This window comes from Pecten maximus, chromosome 19 (genome assembly GCF_902652985.1).
Source record: "Pecten maximus chromosome 19, xPecMax1.1, whole genome shotgun sequence".
Classification (NCBI taxonomy): domain Eukaryota; kingdom Metazoa; phylum Mollusca; class Bivalvia; order Pectinida; family Pectinidae; genus Pecten; species Pecten maximus.
This window is the reverse complement of record NC_047033.1, coordinates 15,376,648-15,401,336: the sequence shown is the minus strand read 5'-3', so window position 1 is coordinate 15,401,336 and position 24,689 is coordinate 15,376,648. Positions and strand designations below refer to the sequence as shown.

The 24,689-nt window shown below is 33.7% G+C and overlaps 2 protein-coding genes across 2 annotated transcripts; one reads left to right on the top strand and one right to left on the bottom strand.

Moving 5' to 3' along the window:
* The first annotated feature begins 3,345 nt into the window (after positions 1-3,345).
* LOC117317688 (A disintegrin and metalloproteinase with thrombospondin motifs 9-like) lies at positions 3,346-14,768 on the top strand. Its single transcript, XM_033872561.1, has 5 exons — positions 3,346-3,942; positions 5,252-5,521; positions 6,185-6,379; positions 12,893-13,040; positions 14,160-14,768. Exons 1-5 carry the CDS (start codon positions 3,934-3,936, stop codon positions 14,195-14,197), a joined length of 660 nt encoding a protein of 219 aa, XP_033728452.1. The 5' UTR covers positions 3,346-3,933; the 3' UTR covers positions 14,198-14,768.
* A 2,681-nt stretch (positions 14,769-17,449) lies between these two features.
* On the bottom strand, positions 17,450-23,864 carry LOC117317687 (prestalk D11 protein-like). Its single transcript, XM_033872560.1, has 8 exons — positions 23,620-23,864; positions 22,225-22,275; positions 20,989-21,060; positions 20,250-20,291; positions 19,463-19,592; positions 19,088-19,267; positions 18,253-18,432; positions 17,450-17,991 (listed from the first exon to the last, which is right to left on the bottom strand). Exons 1-8 carry the CDS (start codon positions 23,675-23,677, stop codon positions 17,892-17,894), a joined length of 813 nt encoding a protein of 270 aa, XP_033728451.1. The 5' UTR covers positions 23,678-23,864; the 3' UTR covers positions 17,450-17,891.
* Positions 23,865-24,689: the final 825 nt, after the last annotated feature.

Here is a 24,689-nt window from a genome sequence, read left to right as displayed (position 1 = left end):
ACCCTCACTACCATAACCCCTACCCTTACTACCATAACCCTTACCCTCACTACCATAACACCTACCCTCACTACCATAACCCCAACCCTCAATACCATAACCCCTACCCTCACTATCATAACCCCTACCCTCACTGCCATAGCCCCTACCCTCACTACCATAAACCCCTACCCTCACTACCATAACCCCTACCCTCACTACCATAACCCATAACCCCTACCCTCACTACCATAACCCCTACCCTCACTACCATAACCCCTACCATAACCCCTACCGTCACTGCCATAGCCCCTACCCTCACTACCATAACCCATAACCCCTACCCTCACTACCATAACCCCTATCCACACTACCATAACCCCCTCACTTCCATAGCCCCTACCCTCACTACCATAACCCCTACCCTCACTACCATAACCCCTAGCCTCACTACCATAACCCATAACCCCTACCCTCACTACCATAACCCCTTCCCTCACTACCATAACCCCTACCCTCACTGCCATAACCCCTACCCTCACTACCATAACCCCTACCATCACTACCATAACCCCTACCCTCACTACCATAACCCCTACCATAACCCCTACCCTCATTACCATACCCCTCAAAGCCTCAACTCTCTTTGCCCTAATCCCTGTCCTAACTTCCCGTCCTCATATAACACTGGCTGTTGTTGTCTCCTCAACACCCGTCCTCATGTGACCCTGGCTGTTGGTGTCTCCTCGACACCCATCCTCATATAACCGGCTTTCTCCTTAACACACGTCCTCATATAACCCTGGCTGTTGTTGTCTCCTCAACACCAGCCCTCATATAACCTTAGCTGTTGGTGTCTCCTCGACACCCGTCCTCATATGACCCTGACTGTAGTTGTCTCCTTAACACACGTCCTCATATAACCCTGGCTGTTAGTGTCTCCTTGACACCAGCCCTCACATGACCCTGGCTGTTGATGTCTCCTCGACACCCGTCCTCATATGACCCTGACTGTAGTTGTCTCCTTAACACACGTCCTCATATAACCCTGGCTGTTAGTGTCTCCTTGACACCAGCCCTCACATGACCCTGGCTGTTGATGTCTCCTCGACACCCGTCCTCATATGACCCTGACTGTAGGTGTCTCCTTAACACACGTCCTCACATGACCCTGGCTGTTGGCGTTTTCTTAACACCCGTCCTCATATAACCCTGGCTGTTTTTGTTTCCATGACACACGTCCTCATATGACTCTTGGTGGTATGAGGATGTGACCCTGGTTAATACTAGCCGCAATATACCGCTCGGCTAGAGAGATCTTCTCTTTAGCTCGATATGTAAATATGTAAATATACCGCTTGGCTAGAGTATGGTGGCAGAGATCTTCTCTTTAGCTCGATCGGTTGAGCATTAGACTAGTAAGCCAGAGATCCCGGGTTCGATCACTAGCGGAGGCAGTGATTTAGATTTAATTAATCATGCGCTCTGTTACATTGACTTAAACCCCTAAAATAAAACAGAAGAATCTAAAAATTGTATATCATATACATGCAACCCGCAAATACTACCGAGTTGTAAAATATAGTATTTAATTATTGTATCAAGGATATATGTAGTCGTGTATAAACATTTGTTAAGGATGAAAGCGGTTATATATAAGTACTTAATTTGATAGTTTCCACTTGAAATGCTCATAGGGAGAACGTTACGGTGCGATCTGAAGAAAGTCCCTGTTGAAATTTGTCCTAGCATTTTGTTGTAGGTTTGAATTTGTAATAAAGGTTTCAATGATTTGTTTCTTTCATAAAAATAATTTTGTCAAATATGTGGACAAACTATACAATATTAAATCATTAAACTGTACTTATTTGGTATAGATTGTAGGCATGGAGAGATAAGCTCAGCAACAAATTTGATAACGCTATCAATATCTAGTTCTCCAACACTCACACACAAACAAAACTCTTCCGTGCTCAAAATGCAGATCTTACATTGTCCCTACTTTCAAAGATATCATCACACTAGAGAAATTCAGGTGACAGTGCTGTGAAGGTGTATGAGGACCAATCTTAATTCCAATGTTCCAATTCATATATAAATTAATCTTGCTTGCAACAGGCATTTGCATTTATTTAAAAAATAACATTATCAATTTTTTTTTTTAAAAGAAGAAAAAATAATGAAAAAAAAAATAATAGTGAAAAATTGATAGACAATAATAAAAAAGAAAAACAAAACAAAAACAAAAACATAACAGTAAACAAACAAAAAATGAAAATGACATCGGCGTTCGTAGTGTCGGTTTCGATTTGCTGATTCAGCAGTGTATTAGTTATTAAGAAAAACTAGTCCATCATAAAAGTAGACTTTGACATGGTAGAGTAGATTAGACTACATTCTCTGTATGTATAAGATTTTTATTGGATATAGTTTTATGTTATGCAGTCATAACACAAAAGCGAAGTGAACTCGTAGTATAGGCCATTTCGCGGTTTATTTAATCCTTGCACAATTTTGTTTCCATTTGCTCTGCATTGTAGCATGTTAACAAATAAATCTTAACAACTGCCATTTGTTTAGCGTTATGAATATAAAATTCGTAATGTCGTCACTGAATAATGTCGTTTTGTCTGACGTCACTATATTAAGTGTATTTTTGACGTCACAAAAAAATATATTAGTGCTACCGTATTAATGAAATAAAAATGGTCAGTGTAATTTACAGCAATTTATGTGGTATGTTATAACGATCGAATTTATTCATTGAAGTTTTGATTTTTTTTTGTTTCCGCGAACTTGATTTTTTGTCGGGAATATCCAAATAGCATCTTTATATTCAAGATATACAATCGAACCTGTCATATGTGACCTTCCAAGGGAGTCAGTAAAACAGGTCACAGGTGGTCTCTTAATCCAGGTTCAAAGAAAATGTTCTGCCATATATATTAAATTTATAAGCTACAAGTTTCAGTACAATGTGAAAAAGGAAGTTCCACAGCCATCAATTATATCAAGACGTTAATATAATCAAAGTTGTAAGAGACCACTCGAGGAAAATGAAAATAAGAAAAGAGAAGAAAGAAAAATTACTATTTACATAATAAAATAAAATACCTATTATAATGAACAATATATGAAGATAGCCCCATTTGTACAGAGGTGAATTATATTCAGGCAGCAATTTTGTTCCTGCAATAAGTTTCAAAACTAAGGAGCAAATGGAGGCTATGTAGATTATTAATCTGTTGATGATAAGTATGTGTTCCACATAATAAATGTTTTATAGGGAGAAAACTGCCCTGGCACAAATTTTACGTTTTTAAGGTCAAAGTCATTGGCATGTCTGGTTGTATATAAAACGGATGTGACAAGCAGTCAGCAGTTAGAGGCCAGGCCGCTGGTACGACAAGATGGAGGTCTTATTTTTAAGCCCAGTGCCAATTTTGTTTGTACTGTTACTTATAAACATCGCAGATGGTAACTGGCTGACTGAAGCTAAACGCTCCCGGTCAGGTCAACCTCAAAAGAGTAAATCCATGTTGACAAAGATGCAGAGAAATTCAGGAGAATCTGATTGGTCGTACCTCTTCGATCACAACTTAGCTAGTCTTGAAACGCATCTTATCACTGAGTCCAACAACATGCTGAACGGGTTGTTTGAAGAAACCGGAACCGGAAACTCAGGTAATGAGCGAATACGGAACGACCTTGGTGATTTGATGAACCAGCTAAGAGATGTACGAACAAACATGGATAAGATGTCAACTGCGCATGCCAATTTTGAGAAGAGAATAAGTACCACTCTTCGCGAACGATCCGAAAGTCAACAGAACACCATGAATGTGGAGAATTTCCTTCGTGACCTGAATGAAATGTCAAGTAAACTAGCCGAGATGAGTGGATCTGTAAGTAGCCTCAGTGAGAGAGCCAGCGACATCAGTCTCGTGGATCCGGATGTTACAAGTACGTATTCTTATATACTCTGTAGATACACAGTGGTATTGTTAATGTATTGCCCTTTATAAGATCCCTGTGCGGGTTAGTTCTTACCTCGTAACTGCTTAGTTTAGATGTATTCAGCACCCTCTGTATTTAGGATATTAAGGGGTACACTTTGTATGACAGTAATCCACAAAAAAGCGTTGAACTTCATTGATATAAAGATGGTCGATTCACAAGGTGCAAACTTACATTTTAATTGAGGAACATTTTCCATATAAATATATATGTAGTGGATCGTAAACTCCTTGAGTTTTAGCTCACCTTCCCGAAGAGCCAGTGAGATTATGCCCTGGTCTGCCAGTATGTTGTCCGTCAATCAAGAGGCCCAGAGACAATGTAGTTTGCTGAGGGTTAAATGCTACAGAGTTTGCTGAAATGAAAGTCCTTGACCTAAATTAAAGGTCACATGAGCCAAACAAGCTAAGATCTTAAAACGGCTTCCCAATAACGAAGTGACCCAGAGACTTGATATTATGCCTGTGGCATGCTGGAGTGAAGGGCTACCATGTTTGTTCAAATTAATGACCTTGACCGATATTTAAAGCCAGAGGGCGACTTCTCAATAACCCAGAGACCAGTGACCTATTGGACTAGTAGTATGCAAGGCTACAAAATTCATTCAAATGATTAAACCTTTAGAACCTATTATTGTATTTAAATAAAGTGGTAATCAGCTGTACATCCCTATAAATGTCCTAGATCAACATTACAGAAAACATCAAATTTACTAAATCTCAGTTAATAGTTGAAAATTGTAGTTTTGTTTAATAACTTCCTATCAAAATACATTAACTTCTAGATATCAGTCAATAGTTGATTCGGATATTGTTGACAGATTTCTTAAAACACCTTTGTTTGAAATGTTATAAAAATCTGTTTTAAAGGATCATTCTTTGAGTGTGACTTTATGGTAAACGTGTAAGAAACATTTCGATGCATTTACGAAATTTTATAAAATGCAACCCTCGCTTGATTATCACTAGATCTTCCTTAAGGTTGGTTATTTTCCAAAACTATTTGTGATTGTTAATCAAAATTCATCAACTTCAAGAAACTGCAGCATTACTACAGTCTTCTTAAGGGTTTATAATATACAACCACGTGGAAATTATATGTAGGTTGTTTTCGATGGCAGTTAAACTTACCCCTTACTCAGTAAATAACCATATCCTTCTGCTAAAACAATTACCTAAACTACTTTGTTACTCTATATAACAATTCTACAAGGTGACTTAATATAATTACAATAATTACGTGTTTTCTTTACAAGGACCTGCCTGACTGCCATGAAGTGAAGGCCTGCAACAGACAATACGAAGACGGCGAGTACTTCATCTATCCGAGAGCACTGGGAGGTCGAAAGGTCAAGGTCTTCTGTAGCGGGATGGCTGGTCCTGACCCCAAGGAATATGTCACCCTTCACAACACTAATACCGGCACCTACAACTACTCCCTCCGTACTGATAACGACTATTGTACTTTCCGAGACAGAGTCGGCGATGCTGTATCTACTTTCCGTAAAATCCGGCTCGATGTCCAGGTAACGTTTGGGGTTGTAAAGAGCAGGATGGCCATCATATATAATCACATACTGTCAAAATTGTTTGCCTTAGGATTGGGTTATGTGACCCTTAATTTATTTGCTGAACTTGTTGAACTTGATTTCCACATACGTCAGCATTTTAAACAGATCCCAAGCATAAACATAATTTAAGAAAAGTTTTAAAGTTTCCTTATTTTTTGTCTTACTTTCCGTTAATGCTTTCTAAGTTTCTTGTTGATGGATTTCGTTAATTAAAGAAATGTTGATAAAATTAATATTATCGGGAGCTTCATTTTTGATCTGCTGTCATTCTCTCTCATTCTGTCTAATGTATTAATTCAGTTATATCAATGTTTTCCCTTTCTCTAATTTTACTATGATTCAGAGTGATTGGCTTGAGGTTCACATTGTAACACGTCACGTGACTTTTACCCTGTTTAAGTGGCACGGAGTGAAAATATCGTAATTTTAGATTATAAATCAGTGTCATCAAATGTAGTATCCGCAAATAACTTTTTCGTAAATACTCTAACTGCGTTTTAAATACATTACTACATTACAGTTTCACTTACAGGCGGAAGTGACGACACATCAAATATGTAAATATCACTGAAGCACACTGCTAAATTGAGAACTAACAACACCAACTTGGTATTTCAGGATATGTCCGTACAAAGATATGACTTCACATATGCAGACATTATGGAAGAAGACCCGAATGTATGGAAGCCGCCCAAGTATGGTGCTGGCGGGGGCTGTACCTGGGACTACGTGTACCGAAACTACCGGAACTGCATTGCTCCCGGCGGATTCGTCATAGATACTTCCGGAACTGGACTCATAGTTGATCCCGAGGTATGGCGCGTAACCGGAAACGGAAGTTACATAAAAAAGAGTAGCGCAAACAGTTTAATGTTTGTCTGAATGATTCATGACATTGAAATAGTATTGAGTGATCACATACATGATCCATTTGTAGTGATCGGGCAAGATTTCTCTACAACATGACAGCATGTGTAAGATATGGATCAAGGTTCAAAACCTGGAGGAATGGCTATCGCGATTTTGTATCTATGTAGGCTTGACATAAACAATGACAAACTACAAACGTGAAAATATCTTGTACATGCCTTGTAAACTGTTAACTACAAAACATACAAAACTGTTAACTACAAAACATGTAAAACAGCATTGTAAAACTGTTAACTATTAAACATGTAAAACAGCATTGTAAAACTGTTATCTACAAAACATGTAAAACAGCATTGTAAAACTGTTATCTACAAAACATGTAAAACAGTATTGTAAAACTGTTATCTACAAAACATGTAAAACAGCATTGTAAAACTGTTAACTACAAAACATGTAAAACAGTATTGTAAAACTGTTATCTACAAAACATGTAAAACAGTATTGTAAAACTGTTATCTACAAAACATGTAAAACAGCATTGTAAAACTGTTAACTACAAAACATGTAAAACAGCATTGTAAAACTGTTATCTACAAAACATGTAAAACAGCATTGTAAAACTGTTAACTACAAAACATGTAAAACAGCATTGTAAAACTGTTAACTACAAAACATGTAAAACAGCATTGTAAAACTGTTATCTACAAAACATGTAAAACAGCATTGTAAAACTGTTATCTACAAAACATGTAAAACAGCATTGTAAAACTGTTATCTACAAATCATGTAAAACAGTATTGTAAAACTGTTACAATGTAACTACAAAACATGTAAAACAGCATTGTAAAACTGTTAACTACAAAACATGTAAAACAGCATTGTAAAACTGTTAACTACAAAACATGTAAAACAGCATTGTAAAACTGTTAACTACAAAACATGTAAAACAGCATTGTAAAACTGTTATCTACAAAACATGTAAAACAGCATTGTAAAACTGTTAACTACAAAACATGTAAAACAGCATTGTAAAACTGTTATCTACAAAACATGTAAAACAGCATTGTAAAACTGTTATCTACAAAACATGTAAAACAGTATTGTAAAACTGTTATCTACAAAACATGTAAAACAGTATTGTAAAACTGTTACAATGTAACTACAAAACATGTAAAACAGCATTGTAAAACTGTTAACTACAAAACATGTAAAACAGCATTGTAAAACTGTTATCTACAAAACATGTAAAACAGTATTGTAAAACTGTTATCTACAAAACATGTAAAACAGTATTGTAAAACTGTTACAATGTAACTACAAAACATGTAAAACAGCATTGTAAAACTGTTAACTACAAAACATGTAAAACAGCATTGTAAAACTGTTAACTACAAAACATGTAAAACAGCATTGTAAAACTGTTAACTACAAAACATGTAAAACAGCATTGTAAAACTGTTATCTACAAATCATGTAAAACAGCATTGTAAAACTGTTATCTACAAAACATGTAAAACAGTATTGTAAAACTGTTATCTACAAAACATGTAAAACAGCATTGTAAAACTGTTAACTACAAAACATGTAAAACAGTATTGTAAAACTGTTAACTACAAAACATGTAAAACAGCATTGTAAAACTGTTACAATGTAACTACAAAACATGTAAAACAGCATTGTAAAACTGTTATCTACAAAACATGTAAAACAGCATTGTAAAACTGTTATCTACAAAACATGTAAAACAGCATTGTAAAACTGTTAACTACAAAACATGTAAAACAGTATTGTAAAACTGTTAACTACAAAACATGTAAAACAGCATTGTAAAACTGTTACAATGTAACTACAAAACATGTAAAACAGCATTGTAAAACTGTTATCTACAAAACATGTAAAACAGCATTGTAAAACTGTTATCTACAAAACATGTAAAACAGCATTGTAAAACTGTTAACTACAAAACATGTAAAACAGTATTGTAAAACTGTTAACTACAAAACATGTAAAACAGCATTGTAAAACTGTTACAATGTAACTACAAAACATGTAAAACAGCATTGTAAAACTGTTACAATGTAACTACAAAACATGTAAAACAGCATTGTAAAACTGTTATCTACAAAACATGTAAAACAGCATTGTAAAACTGTTACAATGTAACTACAAAACATGTAAAACAGCATTGTAAAACTGTTAACTACAAAACATGTAAAACAGTATTGTAAAACTGTTATCTACAAAACATGTAAAACAGCATTGTAAAACTGTTATCTACAAAACATGTAAAACAGCATTGTAAAACTGTTATCTACAAAACATGTAAAACAGCATTGTAAAACTGTTATCTACAAAACATGTAAAACAGCATTGTAAAACTGTTATCTACAAAACATGTAAAACAGCATTGTAAAACTGTTAACTACAAAACATGTAAAACAGCATTGTAAAACTGTTAACTACAAAACATGTAAAACAGCATTGTAAAACTGTTATCTACAAAACATGTAAAACAGTATTGTAAAACTGTTAACTACAAAACATGTAAAACAGCATTGTAAAACTGTTACAATGTAACTACAAAACATGTAAAACAGCATTGTAAAACTGTTACAATGTAACTACAAAACATGTAAAACAGCATTGTAAAACTGTTATCTACAAAACATGTAAAACAGCATTGTAAAACTGTTACAATGTAACTACAAAACATGTAAAACAGCATTGTAAAACTGTTAACTACAAAACATGTAAAACAGTATTGTAAAACTGTTATCTACAAAACATGTAAAACAGCATTGTAAAACTGTTAACTACAAAACATGTAAAACAGTATTGTAAAACTGTTAACTACAAAACATGTAAAACAGCATTGTAAAACTGTTATCTACAAAACATGTGAAACAGTATTGTTAAACTGTTATCTACAAAACATGTCAAACAGCATTGTAAAACTGTTATCTATTAAACATGTGAAACAGCATTGTAAAACTGTTAACTACAAAACATGTGAAACAGTATTGTTAAACTGTTAACTACAAAACATGTAAAACAGCATTGTAAAACTGTTATCTACAAAACATGTAAAACAGTATTGTAAAACTGTTAACTACAAAACATGTGAAACAGCATTGTAAAACTGTTATCTACAAAACATGTAAAACAGTATTGTAAAACTGTTATCTACAAAACATGTAAAACAGCATTGTAAAACTGTTACAATGTAACTACAAAACATGTAAAACAGCATTGTAAAACTGTTATCTACAAAACATGTGAAACAGTATTGTTAAACTGTTAACTACAAAACATGTAAAACAGCATTGTAAAACTGTTATCTACAAAACATGTAAAACAGCATTGTAAAACTGTTATCTACAAAACATGTAAAACAGCATTGTAAAACTGTTAACTACAAAAAATGTAAAACAGTATTGTAAAACTGTTAACTACAAAACATGTAAAACAGCATTGTAAAACTGTTAACTACAAAACATACAAAACTGTTATCTACAAAACATGTAAAACAGTATTGTAAAACTGTTATCTACAAAACATGTAAAACAGCATTGTAAAACTGTTATCTACAAAACATGTAAAACAGCATTGTAAAACTGTTATCTACAAAACATGTAAAACAGCATTGTAAAACTGTTAACTACAAAACATGTAAAACAGCATTGTAAAACTGTTAACTACAAAACATGTAAAACAGCATTGTAAAACTGTTATCTACAAAACATGTAAAACAGCATTGTAAAACTGTTATCTACAAAACATGTAAAACAGCATTGTAAAACTGTTAACTACAAAACATGTAAAACAGCATTGTAAAACTGTTATCTACAAAACATGTAAAACAGTATTGTAAAACTGTTATCTACAAATCATGTAAAACAGCATTGTAAAACTGTTATCTACAAAACATGTAAAACAGCATTGTAAAACTGTTATCTACAAAACATGTAAAACAGTATTGTAAAACTGTTAACTACAAAACATGTAAAACAGTATTGTAAAACTGTTAACTACAAAACATGTAAAACAGCATTGTAAAACTGTTATCTACAAAACATGTAAAACAGTATTGTAAAACTGTTATCTACAAAACATGTAAAACAGCATTGTAAAACTGTTATCTACAAAACATGTAAAACAGTATTGTAAAACTGTTAACTACAAAACATGTAAAACAGTATTGTAAAACTGTTATCTACAAAACATGTAAAACAGCATTGTAAAACTGTTAACTACAAAACATGTAAAACAGTATTGTAAAACTGTTAACTACAAAACATGTAAAACAGCATTGTAAAACTGTTATCTACAAAACATGTAAAACAGCATTGTAAAACTGTTAACTACAAAACATGTAAAACAGCATTGTAAAACTGTTAACTACAAAACATGTAAAACAGTATTGTAAAACTGTTATCTACAAAACATGTAAAACAGTATTGTAAAACTGTTATCTACAAAACATGTAAAACAGCATTGTAAAACTGTTATCTACAAAACATGTAAAACAGCATTGTAAAACTGTTATCTACAAAACATGTAAAACAGTATTGTAAAACTGTTAACTACAAAACATGTGAAACAGCATTGTAAAACTGTTACAATGTAACTACAAAACATGTGAAACAGCATTGTAAAACTGTTATCTACAAAACATGTAAAACAGCATTGTAAAACTGTTATCTACAAACCATGTAAAACAGCATTGTAAAACTGTTAACTACAAAACATGTAAAACAGTATTGTAAAACTGTTAACTACAAAACATGTAAAACAGCATTGTAAAACTGTTAACTACAAAACATGTGAAACATCATTGTAAAACTGTTAACTACAAAACATGTAAAACAGTATTGTAAAACTGTTAACTACAAAACATGTAAAACAGCATTGTAAAACTGTTAACTACAAAACATGTAAAACAGCATTGTAAAACTGTTATCTACAAAACATGTAAAACAGCATTGTAAAACTGTTACAATGTAACTACAAAACATGTGAAACAGCATTGTAAAACTGTTATCTACAAAACATGTAAAACAGCATTGTAAAACTGTTATCTACAAAACATGTAAAACAGCATTGTAAAACTGTTATCTACAAAACATGTAAAACAGTATTGTAAAACTGTTATCTACAAAACATGTAAAACAGCACTGTAAAACTGTTATCTATTAAACATGTAAAACAGCATTGTAAAACTGTTAACTACAAAACATGTAAAACAGCATTGTAAAACTGTTATCTACAAAACATGTAAAACAGCATTGTAAAACTGAAAACTAAAAACATGTTACGAGTTAAAAACTTCCTCTATAAGGTTCATGTAAATAGCAAATCAAGCGGTATTTATCCAGATTAAAATCACTATTCTGTTGCAATTAAACAGATGTGGCTTAACCAATGTTAGCATGTATCATGGCTCTCCATGTGTCTTGATTTTGACATTTTATTTGTTAATCTACCTGTTCATTTTGGCAAAACGGGCATAAAAAGTATGTTTCAGGAGTACAAATAAAGCTCATGTGGATCAGTCATATTGCACAAAATAACTATGCCGTTATGGTCAAAAGTGTCTATAGCAGGTAGTGCCAGCACTTGTTTGACCAGATTTCATTTTATCAAAGCATAAACGTCGATTCTCATTTGACCTTATTTGAAGTTCTTTTGTGGAACATGTCTGATCTATATGAGCTTTATTTGTTCTCATAAAACTTGCATTTTAAGCTTATTTTGTCGAAATTAACAGGCAGCTTAACAAATTATATGTCAAAATTAAGACCCATAGATAGCCATGACATATATTAACAATTGTTCAAGTTACATCTGTTTAATTGCAAAAGAATAGTGATTTTCAATCTGAATAAATGTCACTTGAACCTTAAGCTGTATCTAAGATAAAGACGTTGAAGAAGAGCAGGTATGTCCATGTTGGATCTCCTACTGTACAGATATGATAACGATAAAGGCCATTCTACCTATATAAGTAAATCCTAAACCAAACATGTACAAAACACGAGAGGAGGTAGTGCGGTCATCGTGTCTGCACGAGTGTTAAAAGTGAGAGAGCCTTAGGGATACAACACGGGCGTCGCTCCTTCACCGAGCGTTCCTTACTACTCGTGCGTCTGTCGTACGTGCATCCTTACTATCTCTAACGAAGCAGACACGTGGGAATCTCCTTCGTGTTGGTGAGAGCTTATTGCGTCTGTCCTTGCTGTCAGCACGACACACTTTGTTCCTGCTCCCAATTTACAAATTGACTGCTACCTTTTTCTGTCTCCACAACCTCTATGACTCTCACTGTCAAAAACGCAGAGGGAGCACAATTATAAAATCTGTGCTTCCGGTTGTGATCGAGGCTTCAAATAACAGCATTGCATAATTTTGGGAAACTTTAATATCCAGATAAGTTATCCACTATATTATTTGTTTTAGTTACAATGGATGTCCTACGGATATGGAGGTAGGCTTGAGACGGTATACCGGAGTAACAACAACGCACACGTGACAGCCGCGTGCGACGGTTGGTGTGCCTGGTGCTTTCCGGTAGGGGAGATGATACTGCAGCTGGAACCTGCTGTTGGTACGTACTGAAAAAGAGGCTGTGTATTTATAAAATTGTATAAATTGTATTGCGTGTTGTAAGGTATATGATTTGCATAAATGCAGCATGTTTGATGATGTCTATTAATATTCTTACTGATTCATAAATTTGTATCCAGTTTAACAAGTTCATAATTTATTTCACTTCATGAGCATAATACAAAAACAAACACAAGTATAGTCAAAATTCAGTAAAGGAAACTCGTCCTTCTAGAATTTGTCAGTGATATCATGGAAAAAAATGTATGGTGTCTAGGTGATCATCCAAGGAAGTTAAGATAAGCATACAATATACAATACAATTTATTTTATTAAAGTGTCACGTATCACAGTTCGTGGCATATCATATAAAATTATACATGTTTACATCATAGACAAATTATTATTAAGTGTAGAGTAAAATATGTGTATATTGAGAACTGAGACCCAGTCAGGATAAGCTTATGAGACACTGCTGGTATAAAACTAGACATTTAAATGTATGATACATTATGATACATTGTAAAAATAAGTAGTTAACCAGTTATTGTTCTATATTACGGATTGCCTTCGGTTAAACTTCTGACATATTGTGGAACCATTTAAAAATTGTAGGATTTCACGGTTCATTAAAAAGTTTATTTTCATATTGGAGTTACAATTCATAAAAGCTAGCTCGAATTCCGATGCTGCTCTAAAATGTAAAAATCTGAATAAAACTCTTGGACTATTACAAAGTGAGTCTCATCTTCGATTGCATTTTCTTCACATAGGGTACATAGTCGTTCCTCTAGTGGTGGACGTAAGTTTCGACCGGTTTCAATTTTTGAGATACTTGAAACGTTCTAATTTTGGCGAGCTCAAATTTTACCGCAATTCAAGTTTTAATAGATTAACGCAATAAAGAATTAACGCACCGATATTATTTACATATAAAAAAGTGTATTAAAAGTTAGCTAAAACGACCGTATGATGCAGCTTTATGAAATATTGTTTATCAACTGTCTATTATGATTTTATATTCAGAGATGTACGTTTTATTTATCCTAATAGATATATACCGCCATAACTGTTTAGCCGAACAAATAAATAAATGTCATATTTATTCTTCTCGTTTCAGGATTGATTGGAGACGCCACTGAACCAATGTGTGTATAAGAAAGTATTTTTGACACTCGGGTGCAATCTTCGTTTTTTAATGAATATTTTATGTGTCGAATCAATATCTTTTAAGATTGCTAGATGGAATTTACACAAAGAGTGTTGCATTTATCTTCTGAAAATATTATGCACACGTGTCTTACTCAATCAGAAGTAAATATTCCGTCTTTTCATAATGCAGAGTAAATCTGCTCTTGTGAGCGAGTATTGATTGGTACGTCATTAGTTTGCGTGAGAAAATTACATCGTTTTCTCACAAATTGATGACGTTAATCTCACAAAAAGATGACGTAACAATCAATACCTGCTCACAAGAGTAGATATCAAAGCATTATTAATACTTATACATAATATCATCAAATTTTACGATAACTATTCGCCTTTCTCTTGTCAATTCAATGTACAGAAAGTCAATCTACGATAGTTCCCAAAGATAAACCTGTATCATTCTGTACAACATTTATTTGTCTCCTATCATTAATAGTTGTTTCAGAGAACTTTAAACCGTTTCAAATTGTGCATACTTATTATGACATGACTTTGCTCAATAAAAAAAGTCAATTCAGAATGCTGCCTTCAGTTTTTGTCCGACGAGAATATAATCTGACCGACCTCGGGTATAGGTTGACATGGAAACAAGAGGCGGCAATCATGATCACCTGGGTATGAAAATGAGTATTTCACTCATGTAAGAGCCTGGATATAAAATAAATCGTAAAACGTTCATGGTTCATTAATGGTTTATTTGTGTACAACTGTAATAAGATCGTCTTTGTTTGTAAAAGATTCCGTATGGACACATTGAGAAATTGGTACCTCTGAATGGATTGGACAATTAAACACTTAATTTAATAGTGCGTACAGTCCTTGATCATTAAAGCGACTATACCTGTAGATTTCATACTCATTAAAGCGACTACAACTATAGATGTCATACTCATTAAAGCGGCTATAACTGTATATGTCATACTCATTAAAGCGGCTATAACTGTAGATGTCATACTCATTAAAGCGACTATAACTATAGATGTCATACTCATTAAAGCGACTACAACTATAGATGTCATACTCATTAAAGCGGCTATAACTGTAGATGTCATACTCATTAAAGCGGTATAACTGTAGATTTCATACTCATTAAAGCGGCTATAACTGTAGATGTCATACTCATTAAAGCGGCTATAACTGTAGATGTCATACTCATTAAAGCGGCTATAACTGTAGATTTCATACTCATTAAAGCGGCTATAACTGTAGATGTCATACTCATTAAAGCGATTATATCTGTAGATTTCATACTCATTAAAGCGACTACAACTATAGATGTCATACTCATTAAAGCGACTACAACTATAGATGTCATACTCATTAAAGCGGCTATAACTGTAGATGTCATACTCATTAAAGCGGCTATAACTGTAGATGTCATACTCATTAAAGCGACTACAACTATAGATGTCATACTCATTAAAGCGACTACAACTATAGATGTCATACTCATTAAAACGACTATAACTGTAGATTTCATACCCATTAAAGCGACTATATCTGTAGATTTCATACTCATTAAAGCGGTATAACTGTAGATTTCATATTCATTAAAACGAATATAACTGTAGATTTCATACTCATTAAAGCGGCTATAACTGTAGATCTCATACTCATTAAAGCGGCTATAACTGTAAATTTGATATTGATAAAGCGACTATAACTGTAGATTTCATATTCATTAAAGTGATTATAACTGTAGGTTTCATACTCATTAAAGAGGCTATAACTGTAGATTTCATACTCATTAAAGCGACTATAACTGTAGATTTCATACTCATTAAAGCGACTATATCTGTATATTTCATACTCATTTAAGCGACTATAACTATATCTTATACTCATTAAAACGACTATAACTGTAGGTTTCATACTCATAAAAGCGGCTATAACTGTAGATTTCATACTCATTAAAGCGACTATAACTGTAGATTTCATACTCATTAAAGCGGCTATAACTGTAGATTTCATACTCATTAAAGCGACTATATCTGTAGATTTCATACTCATTAAAGCGACTATATCTGTAGATTTCATACTCATTAAAGCGGCTATAACTGTAGATCTCATACTCATTAAAGCGTCTATAACTGTAGATTTCCCTTAATGATGATTTCCTCTTATAAATGGTAAAATAGGTTTAAGATATATATGTCAATACTCGAGTCTATACAGTAAAAATGCTGTATAAATATACGATGTATGTTTACGCCTGTTAAAGCATTGTTTACCACGATTAAACGTTATTTCACGGAGGAAGCCGAATAGAGTGACGTAGGTGCCCACGTGGTCAGGTGTCCGTGCGCCATTACTGTCCTCAAATAGAAATGGATTACAAGGTAAGTGTTAAGAGAGACACACGAGGAAGATGATACTCGTTGTCTCTCATTGCCAGACCTATGTATTCCCGATTGGAAATCAGTTTTATGATGTAACAGATTAATAGTCTATAAGTATCGTGACACAACTACATAGCCTCAACCGATGATAACATTTACTGGGCCAGAAGAGGGATAATATTCAGCTTAAGCATGCGCAGCAATCTGCTTACGAGCGCTTGTATGCATTCTTGTAGGGCCTACTGAATTGTAATGTTATTTTTTGCAATGATTTAGATAATTCCAAAATCTGGATACGGACATTTTTAATTTTCGTAATTACGGAAAAGTCTTAGTTATATGGATTTTTTTTTTAATAAATCATACCGCACGATAACATTTTCCTACTTTCCATTGTACAGTTAGAGTCGCTTTAAATGAGACGTATCGATTACCAGATTGATCTTTGCCTTTCTGATATTTTATAATGTAAATCAGCCTGTAAGACAGACAAAATTATTTAATCTTCTACACAACGCACCAGGTGGATGGTGACATTGTATGCATTTTCACAGGGAACACTGGCTTTTTACGGTAGTTACATATTCAGTGTATGATATGATATATATATAAATGTATGTTGATATTTCAACAATATATAAATATTGATATTATATATTATATAAATAAATAAGTAAATGACCCCTCCCCCACCCAAAAAAAGTAAACAAATACAAATAAAAAAAAACAAAAAACAAAAAACAAAAAAAAAAGCATCAGAAAAAACAACAACAAAAAAACAACTCCAGTTAGGGACTCGATGGTTAAATTTTCGGTCAAACGAGACTATTTGGCTTGGAAATGACATCGAAGCAACCCAATCCATTGTTATTAAGTTACACGCAATGATGTTTTTGTGTCTTTATTTCATTTCAACAAATTGTACCATACACAAACCTATAATTCATCTTTTTTTTTCTATTTGAATTGAAATTTAGGTTAATAGTTTAGAAGAAAGTGAAGCAAATAATGATATATGTATTTCTATAAATATGTACATACATACATGAAGGTCAATATAGAGATGTCAAATTTGTATTGATAACAGTTTGATGTCATTAACAGCCAACCGTTATTTTAAAATGTTATAGAATAAGGAAATAACGTATTTCACCTCAAATAATAATTATAAACATGTTTTTATCCTGCAGTCAAAATAATCTGTTAGCCCAGGGAAATAAGAGATTAAGAAGTTGTCTGATACAGGTACTATGTATTTACAAATCCAATTTAATTCCACCCTCACATCCGCTCCGTCTATATGTCTACTTGAAAAGGTACGATAGCGGAAATCCCCTACAAAAGTTGGTGACTTCCTTGCTTTTCACGAAAAATCTTGCGTTGCAGCCTCCACAATAGTCAGCTCTGTAGAACAAAAATCCAATCATATATTTAATTTCAAGCCCCAGCAAGATAAGTTTTTTTATCACTTTTCAATTCTAACAATAAGTTTTCAGATAGTGGTTATGTTAACAGATTGCGTCATGGTACTTATATCGGGTAGAAATGAAATCTGCATGTATTTGCATTTGATAATAACAATGCGTTATAGTGATTCTAAAAAAGAAAATTATTTAGAATCGGGAAACGTTTCCTTGGATAGCACAAACATTTTTTTATACTTACACACATTTAGCATTTGGATAGCGAGGACAGCCTTGTGCAGAACATGGGTTAACAAGACAGTTAACTAGAGGTTCTCCATTTTTACAAGTCGTAGGTGAAGGTGTTATATTCTTGCATGTCTGAGTAACTTCATGTCCGTTTAGGAAAAACTTTGCGTTGCAGCCGCCACAATAGTCGGCCCTAAACAAGAAAATTAAAGTTTTGAATTAAGGAGTGTTCATCCGTCAGTCTGATAACTTACGCCATCAAATTAAGATTTATGTGGTATGAATTTGGGCGTGTTCAGTTCTTTTATCTACAAACGGTTCTCAGTTTAAGAGCATGACCCGTATCTTAGCTGGATACGACCTGGGTATGACCAGGATATGACCCGGATATGACCTGGACATGGCCTGAATATGACCCCGTTATGGCCAAATTATGACATGGATATGAACCGGATATGAACCGGATATGACCCTGATATGACCCAGATATGACCTGAATATGACCTGAATATGACCCATATATGATCTAGATATGACCCGGATTTGACCCGGATATGATCCGGATATGACCCGGATATGACGTAGATTTACACAGCGGGTGACTTCAAATAAGCAAAGGAGACTAACCCTTCCGAAATTTCTAGTCTTACTTGCGTGTAAATCTGTATTTTTTTATAGTTTTTTTTCGATTTCAGTCTGTATTCAGTTTATTTCAAATATAATTATACATCGTGTATGCTATACTATATACAACTCATATGTGTTTGAATGTTTTATTTTGTGCTGGGATTATATAAAAAACAATACCGCAGAATATTTTTGTATCAGCACTAAACACATATACTTACACACATGTAGCATGTGGATGTCGATGACAGGTTTTCACGGTACAGGGGTTTACTAAGCATTTCACCATAGGTTCTCCGTTTTTACAACCAGTAGGAACAGGTGACAGTTTCTTGCATGTTTGAGTAACTTCACGATGGCCAAGGAAAAACTTTGCGTTGCAGCCACCACAATAGTTGTCCCTGAATCATGATAATGGCGGCCATGTTACAAACCGGTATAACGAACTACCTCGGCTTTTATCATAAGCACATAACGATGACCACTATATATTGTGTACAACAACAACAACAACAACAACGCGACGACGACGACAAGATTATTTGGGATGCAAAAAAGCAAGAGCGACACAAATCCGATCCGTATAAAATACTTACACGCATGTCGCCTGTGGATGGTTGGGACATGTCTCTCTCTCACAAGGAACAAAGGTACATGACGGCATAGGGACACCTTCAGGGCAGGGAGATGATATAGGAGGCGGGGCCGGAGGGGAACGAGGCGTTTCTGTAAAACACAAGCATATTGAAGTACATCGTAAGGTATTGCAACTTTACACAATTATGGCCGCCATCTCATTTCATACATAACATATGCTATAAACTTAATTTCTTGATGCTCACAAGTGAGTATAGTAATATGTATATATAATTATAATGGTGGACTTGAAATTCTTCTCGTTCATTCTCATACATACAACAATTCTCTTTGGGCAGCAACCCCCCCCCCCCCCCCCCCCCCCCTCAGCGTTCACGAGACATTCAAATCCATTACTACTACATCTCAATTTATCAGACTAGTAAAAGCACATTTCATAAACAAAATGATGGCACAAATATTATGTCTCTTTATCTTTAACTTTTAAATCATTTAACACATAATACCTTGTGCAAGATATCTGTGCATCACATCATGTTCCTGACTTGCAATGTGAACACGAATGCACCAGTTGTTTATGTCCGGTAACATAATCAAACAAACTCGGACATATTCGGCCATTCTGGTTAAACCGGAACAACAAATACGAAAATTATTCCGAAAATTGTGTACTCCGAATCAGCCCCTTATCGTACTTTACAAAGAGTCATTACGGTGTATACGTATACATCAATGGGCCCATTACATCAATGGCCCCATCAATTAGCAATCCTTAATTAAACTTACTGCAAGTTGTTCCTCCGCATGCGGTTGGACAGCAGACTCGGCCTGATAATTAAAGAAGAAATTAATCGATTTAATATGACTTGCAAATTTAAGATTAGTGAAATTTGAAATTATTAGCATCATCAACAGGAAATCTTGATGCTAGATATTTTTATGTATTTTAAATTGCCTATATCCTCTGTGATACCGATAAGCTGTTGTTACTGTGTACCTTGCTGCTGTTTAAAGATAAAACAATGAGACGCTAAAACTGATATTAATATGTAATGTGTTACGTTATGTTTGATAAAATGTCAAAAGGGCTCGTATCTATGAAACCATTATCATGCTCAAACATGAAATATGTATTCCAACTTTCGTTATACTAGCTTAAGTCGTGAAATATCTTTTAATAAAACCCAAATTCAAAATTAAATGTCACTTAAAAACTTTCAATAATTCCTTCAAATCATGGGATATTGTTAAATCAGAAAACAGATTTACCACAAAAAAGTACTTGAGTCTTGGCACAAAATGTGTATTTAAGCATGAATATCGTTCCATGAATACGGGCCCAGGTGATAAACCATCAATGGCGTATTGTATATTAATTTGAATAACAGGGTACTGGATACTTTGATACAATGTTTAATAAATTTACAATGGATTTGCCATATGGCAATAAAACACGTCAAAGCCAAATCCAAGCCGACATGTTATAACAGAAAATATCTTTGTAGGACACTAGAGAAAATTTTACCTGGACCACAGCTTCCACTGCTGCATGTGAATGCACATATTCCGAAACGGCCCATTTGAGGACATCGTGAATCTGCAGAGTGAGTTATACATATAAACATAAAATACTAATTAATATCAATTGTAGATTTACTGTCATTAGTGTTCGACTTAAAAATGACGTCATTTAATGCTTAATATATCAATATAGTACAAGATATATAAGCCTCTCCCTTTACTTACAATATAATGTAATATAATAATGTAATATAATATAATATATGAAATGAAATAATATATAATATTATATAATTATGTCACTCTACATTAGGTTTCCTGGAAAATCGCATTAAATGCATCAGTGTGCTTTTCTGACTTAATTGTCCTCATATATCCCGCCGCTACATAAATTTTATTTAGGTAAATAACTCTCATAAGTAAATAGTACAAAAACATACATAGTATTATGATGTCATCAAATATAATATTTCGTCTCTGCTGATACGGAATGGAGTGTCTGATTCGCCATAAAAAGTCTAATATTCCCATCTTACTGGATACATTTATTATATCGCAGTGAGACTAACACCCTTAATTCGAAAGCGACTTTTCGCAGACAAAATGTCTCCTTCGTCATCGTTATAGACTGAATTCAAATACGGTATATCCTTTCAACCAAGACTTATTGATCCGAAAGTATGGATTGCCTGTCTTATAAGGTATGCCTATTACATATGATGTTCCATTATAATATATTTTCAATATAAATCATGATGAGAGATGACAGACAGAAAACACTGCAGTTAAAACGATAAACAAATAGCTTTAAATTTAGAAATAATTGATCATTCCTATCCTTTTGCTACAGGCAGTTTAACTGTCTGCATTTTGACGGTATATGTTTGTTTTTGTGGTTGATCCATATTTCTACCTTCCAATTTGTTATCTACTTTATACAAATAGTGCTGTATGGTTGTTAAATATGAATGTATGGTATATCACAACCAATATTAGACTTTGAACGTGATGTTTCGGCGACTTCACCTTTATCAGATAAAATAATGTCCAGTGAAGTTAGTGTATATTGTACATATCTGTTTATAAGATTGATAACAAATCAACATATACATATGTATGTTCGTCAACACAAAGTCAATAAAGCAGTAGTTGGAAAAATAAATGGTAAAAGAAGTAAATAATACAGTTCTTCGATTAGTTATTATCATTATTTTTTAAAATATTATTTCGATCAACTTACCACTCGATCCTGGATTATATTTGAACGGAAAAGGTGGGAAAGGTGGCGAAACTGTAAATTAAGCGGATATTGATGTCAGTAAAGATGTTTCATTAGAAAGTGAAAATTAAAATATAGTCAAAATAACCAAATCTCAGATTACAAAGGGAATAACGAAACAAAATGGACGACAGAAGAAAATGTAACAAAATGGAAGACAAATAATTAGACATAGGAGACGCCAAAACAATTAAGAGAGAGCATAAACAGACATTAATCAGAACTATAGAGAGACCAGCATAAGCGAATGTCACGAGGCGCACTTTGTATTTTAACACTGACTGGTCCACTTTTCCTGCCTGGATACAGCTTTCCATATATTTGTTGGTCCCTAGCTTTATTAGTGGTATTAACTGTATTATTGGTGTTTAAAATTTCACGCTATTAACCAATGTGCCGTTCATAAATATGAATAAATGATGAAGTTTTATATACCGCTTTACCACAGCAACATAGCCGTCTCAAAGAGGTTAACAAATTATTATCCGTAGATATTTGGCATTCAGTGACCAGTCAATAACTTTCCCTACTCCTTTCTGGAGCATTCAGTCGGGGCTGCTATCTAGGCGCTTACAGCTTACGCACGACATTTCTTACACTGACCTACTACATAATCATTTACAGCTAAATAGACTAGAACACAACGGAATAAAGTATCTTGTTCAAGGATATAACACAGCGCTGGTGTCGATTACTACCATAAGACAACTGTGCCTCCAATACACATTTTTCTAGTTTCTATGAAAATCAAAGCAGGCTATCTTGTTTCTCTTGCTCAATTTGTTTTCAGACAGAAACCAAAAAAATAAACATGATCGATTTATAACGATTTCCAGAAGACAATGGCAAATTATTTCCACGACATGCTTAACTTATTGATGATGTCTACTTTGCGATCAATTCCAATAAATCATACTCTAACACACATATATCGATAATCATAATATATAGGTAATGCAATTAAGATTTGATTTTGATATAAAATTCTCCTAGTGTACATGTTCTCATTAAAGTCTGATGTTTTTATATGTCACTCGGAAATATAAATTACCCTAAGATGTATATATAATGGAGATACTGACGAACTCATTCTACAATAAAATGAATCCGTATGTAATAACAACGTACAGTGTAGGTAAATTAACCAATGGATTATATAAATCTACATCAGGTCTTGTGAATATAATAGTCATAGCCTGTTATTGATATCCACGATATATTTGTATAAAACAAATAAAAAGTAAAATCTAACACCATGTAATTATCAAAACAACATATATAGTATTATTGACAATGATAGTTTTATTATTGTATGTATTTGTAGTTTGTTATTAGAATTAATAAACATTTTCTTACCTGCTAATGATCCGCATACACTGAGAGCTGTAATTATCAGAATGCATATCAACATCATTGTGAATAAGTCAATTTACATATACCTATGAAGTCAATATCTTCTCCTTAAAGTGATGTAAGTGAAGTCTACCTTCCTTTTTATACATGAAGACGAGTTTCCAGGTAACCTTACTCCCGTTTTCGTACGGAAGAGGCATTGTTCTCCAGGTAAAACCTGACCACATGTTTCGTGTTTACCTGTGATACGCCATGATGCGTCGTGTGATGAATGGATGAAAATCCTCACACGCCTGTAAGTCGTGGTTGATGTCAGCATACCTCATATCCCTTGTTAAGTTGAGATGTATAAACTTCCTTGTTCTTACGTACATATGGGCCTGAATAGACTTTAACCTTTCTCCCGTACCACCGTCGTCAACAGGTATCAACACTTTAGACGATAAGCAGCGCTGACGAATGATATACTTTTCACTCTGATTTTTTTTTTTTTTTTTTAGATTTCTAAATCAATGATATTCATATTGTGTTAAATAAATCCAACATGTTAAAACCATTTAACGTATGGGATATACAATATTTCCTCACGAAAACATCATTTATATTAATTGATATACCTATACAATGTGTAATGAAAAACGTCTGGAACTTCTATATTGATTTTTACGCAAGTAATGCCATTTGTTTGATGTAGACACAGGTAGGTGATGATTATTGGTACGATAATAATGGCGGAACACAATCGTAAATATGTCGATGATTATAGTGAAAACAAAATGATGTAAGGCATTTATTTAAGTTCATTTATTCACCTGCGAGTTGTTATTTCTCTCAAACCTGGATATATATATAGTTTTCACTTGAATAACGTAGATCTTTATATTACTGAAACAATGTTGCCAAATTGACGTAGTAATAAAATATATTCATAATTTAAAAATAAACGTAAATACAGCATCTTAGATTTCGTGCACATGTTTTGTCCTTGTAGGACTCGTCAGCGATACAAAAAGTTATGGAATCTTGAAGGGTTTAAACAAAGTCATCATTAGTATTATAATAAGCTTATCAAA

What these genes read in the sequence shown, in the direction of transcription:
- LOC117317688 (XM_033872561.1), top strand. An exon ending in AAATCCGGCTCGATGTCCAG is followed by an intron (nt 5,522 to 6,184) that starts GTAACGTTTGGG and finishes TTGGTATTTCAG; the next exon opens with GATATGTCCGTACAAAGATA. An exon ending in GACTCATAGTTGATCCCGAG is followed by an intron (nt 6,380 to 12,892) that starts GTATGGCGCGTA and finishes TATTTGTTTTAG; the next exon opens with TTACAATGGATGTCCTACGG.
- LOC117317687 (XM_033872560.1), bottom strand. Translation starts at nt 23,677, where the DNA reads ATGATGTTGATATGCATTCTGATAATTACAGCTCTCAGTGTATGCGGA. An exon ending in CATCCACAGGCGACATGCGT is followed by an intron (nt 19,268 to 19,462) that starts GTAAGTATTTTA and finishes ATCATGATTCAG; the next exon opens with GGACAACTATTGTGGTGGCT. An exon ending in CATCCACATGCTACATGTGT is followed by an intron (nt 18,433 to 19,087) that starts GTAAGTATATGT and finishes TTTCTTGTTTAG; the next exon opens with GGCCGACTATTGTGGCGGCT.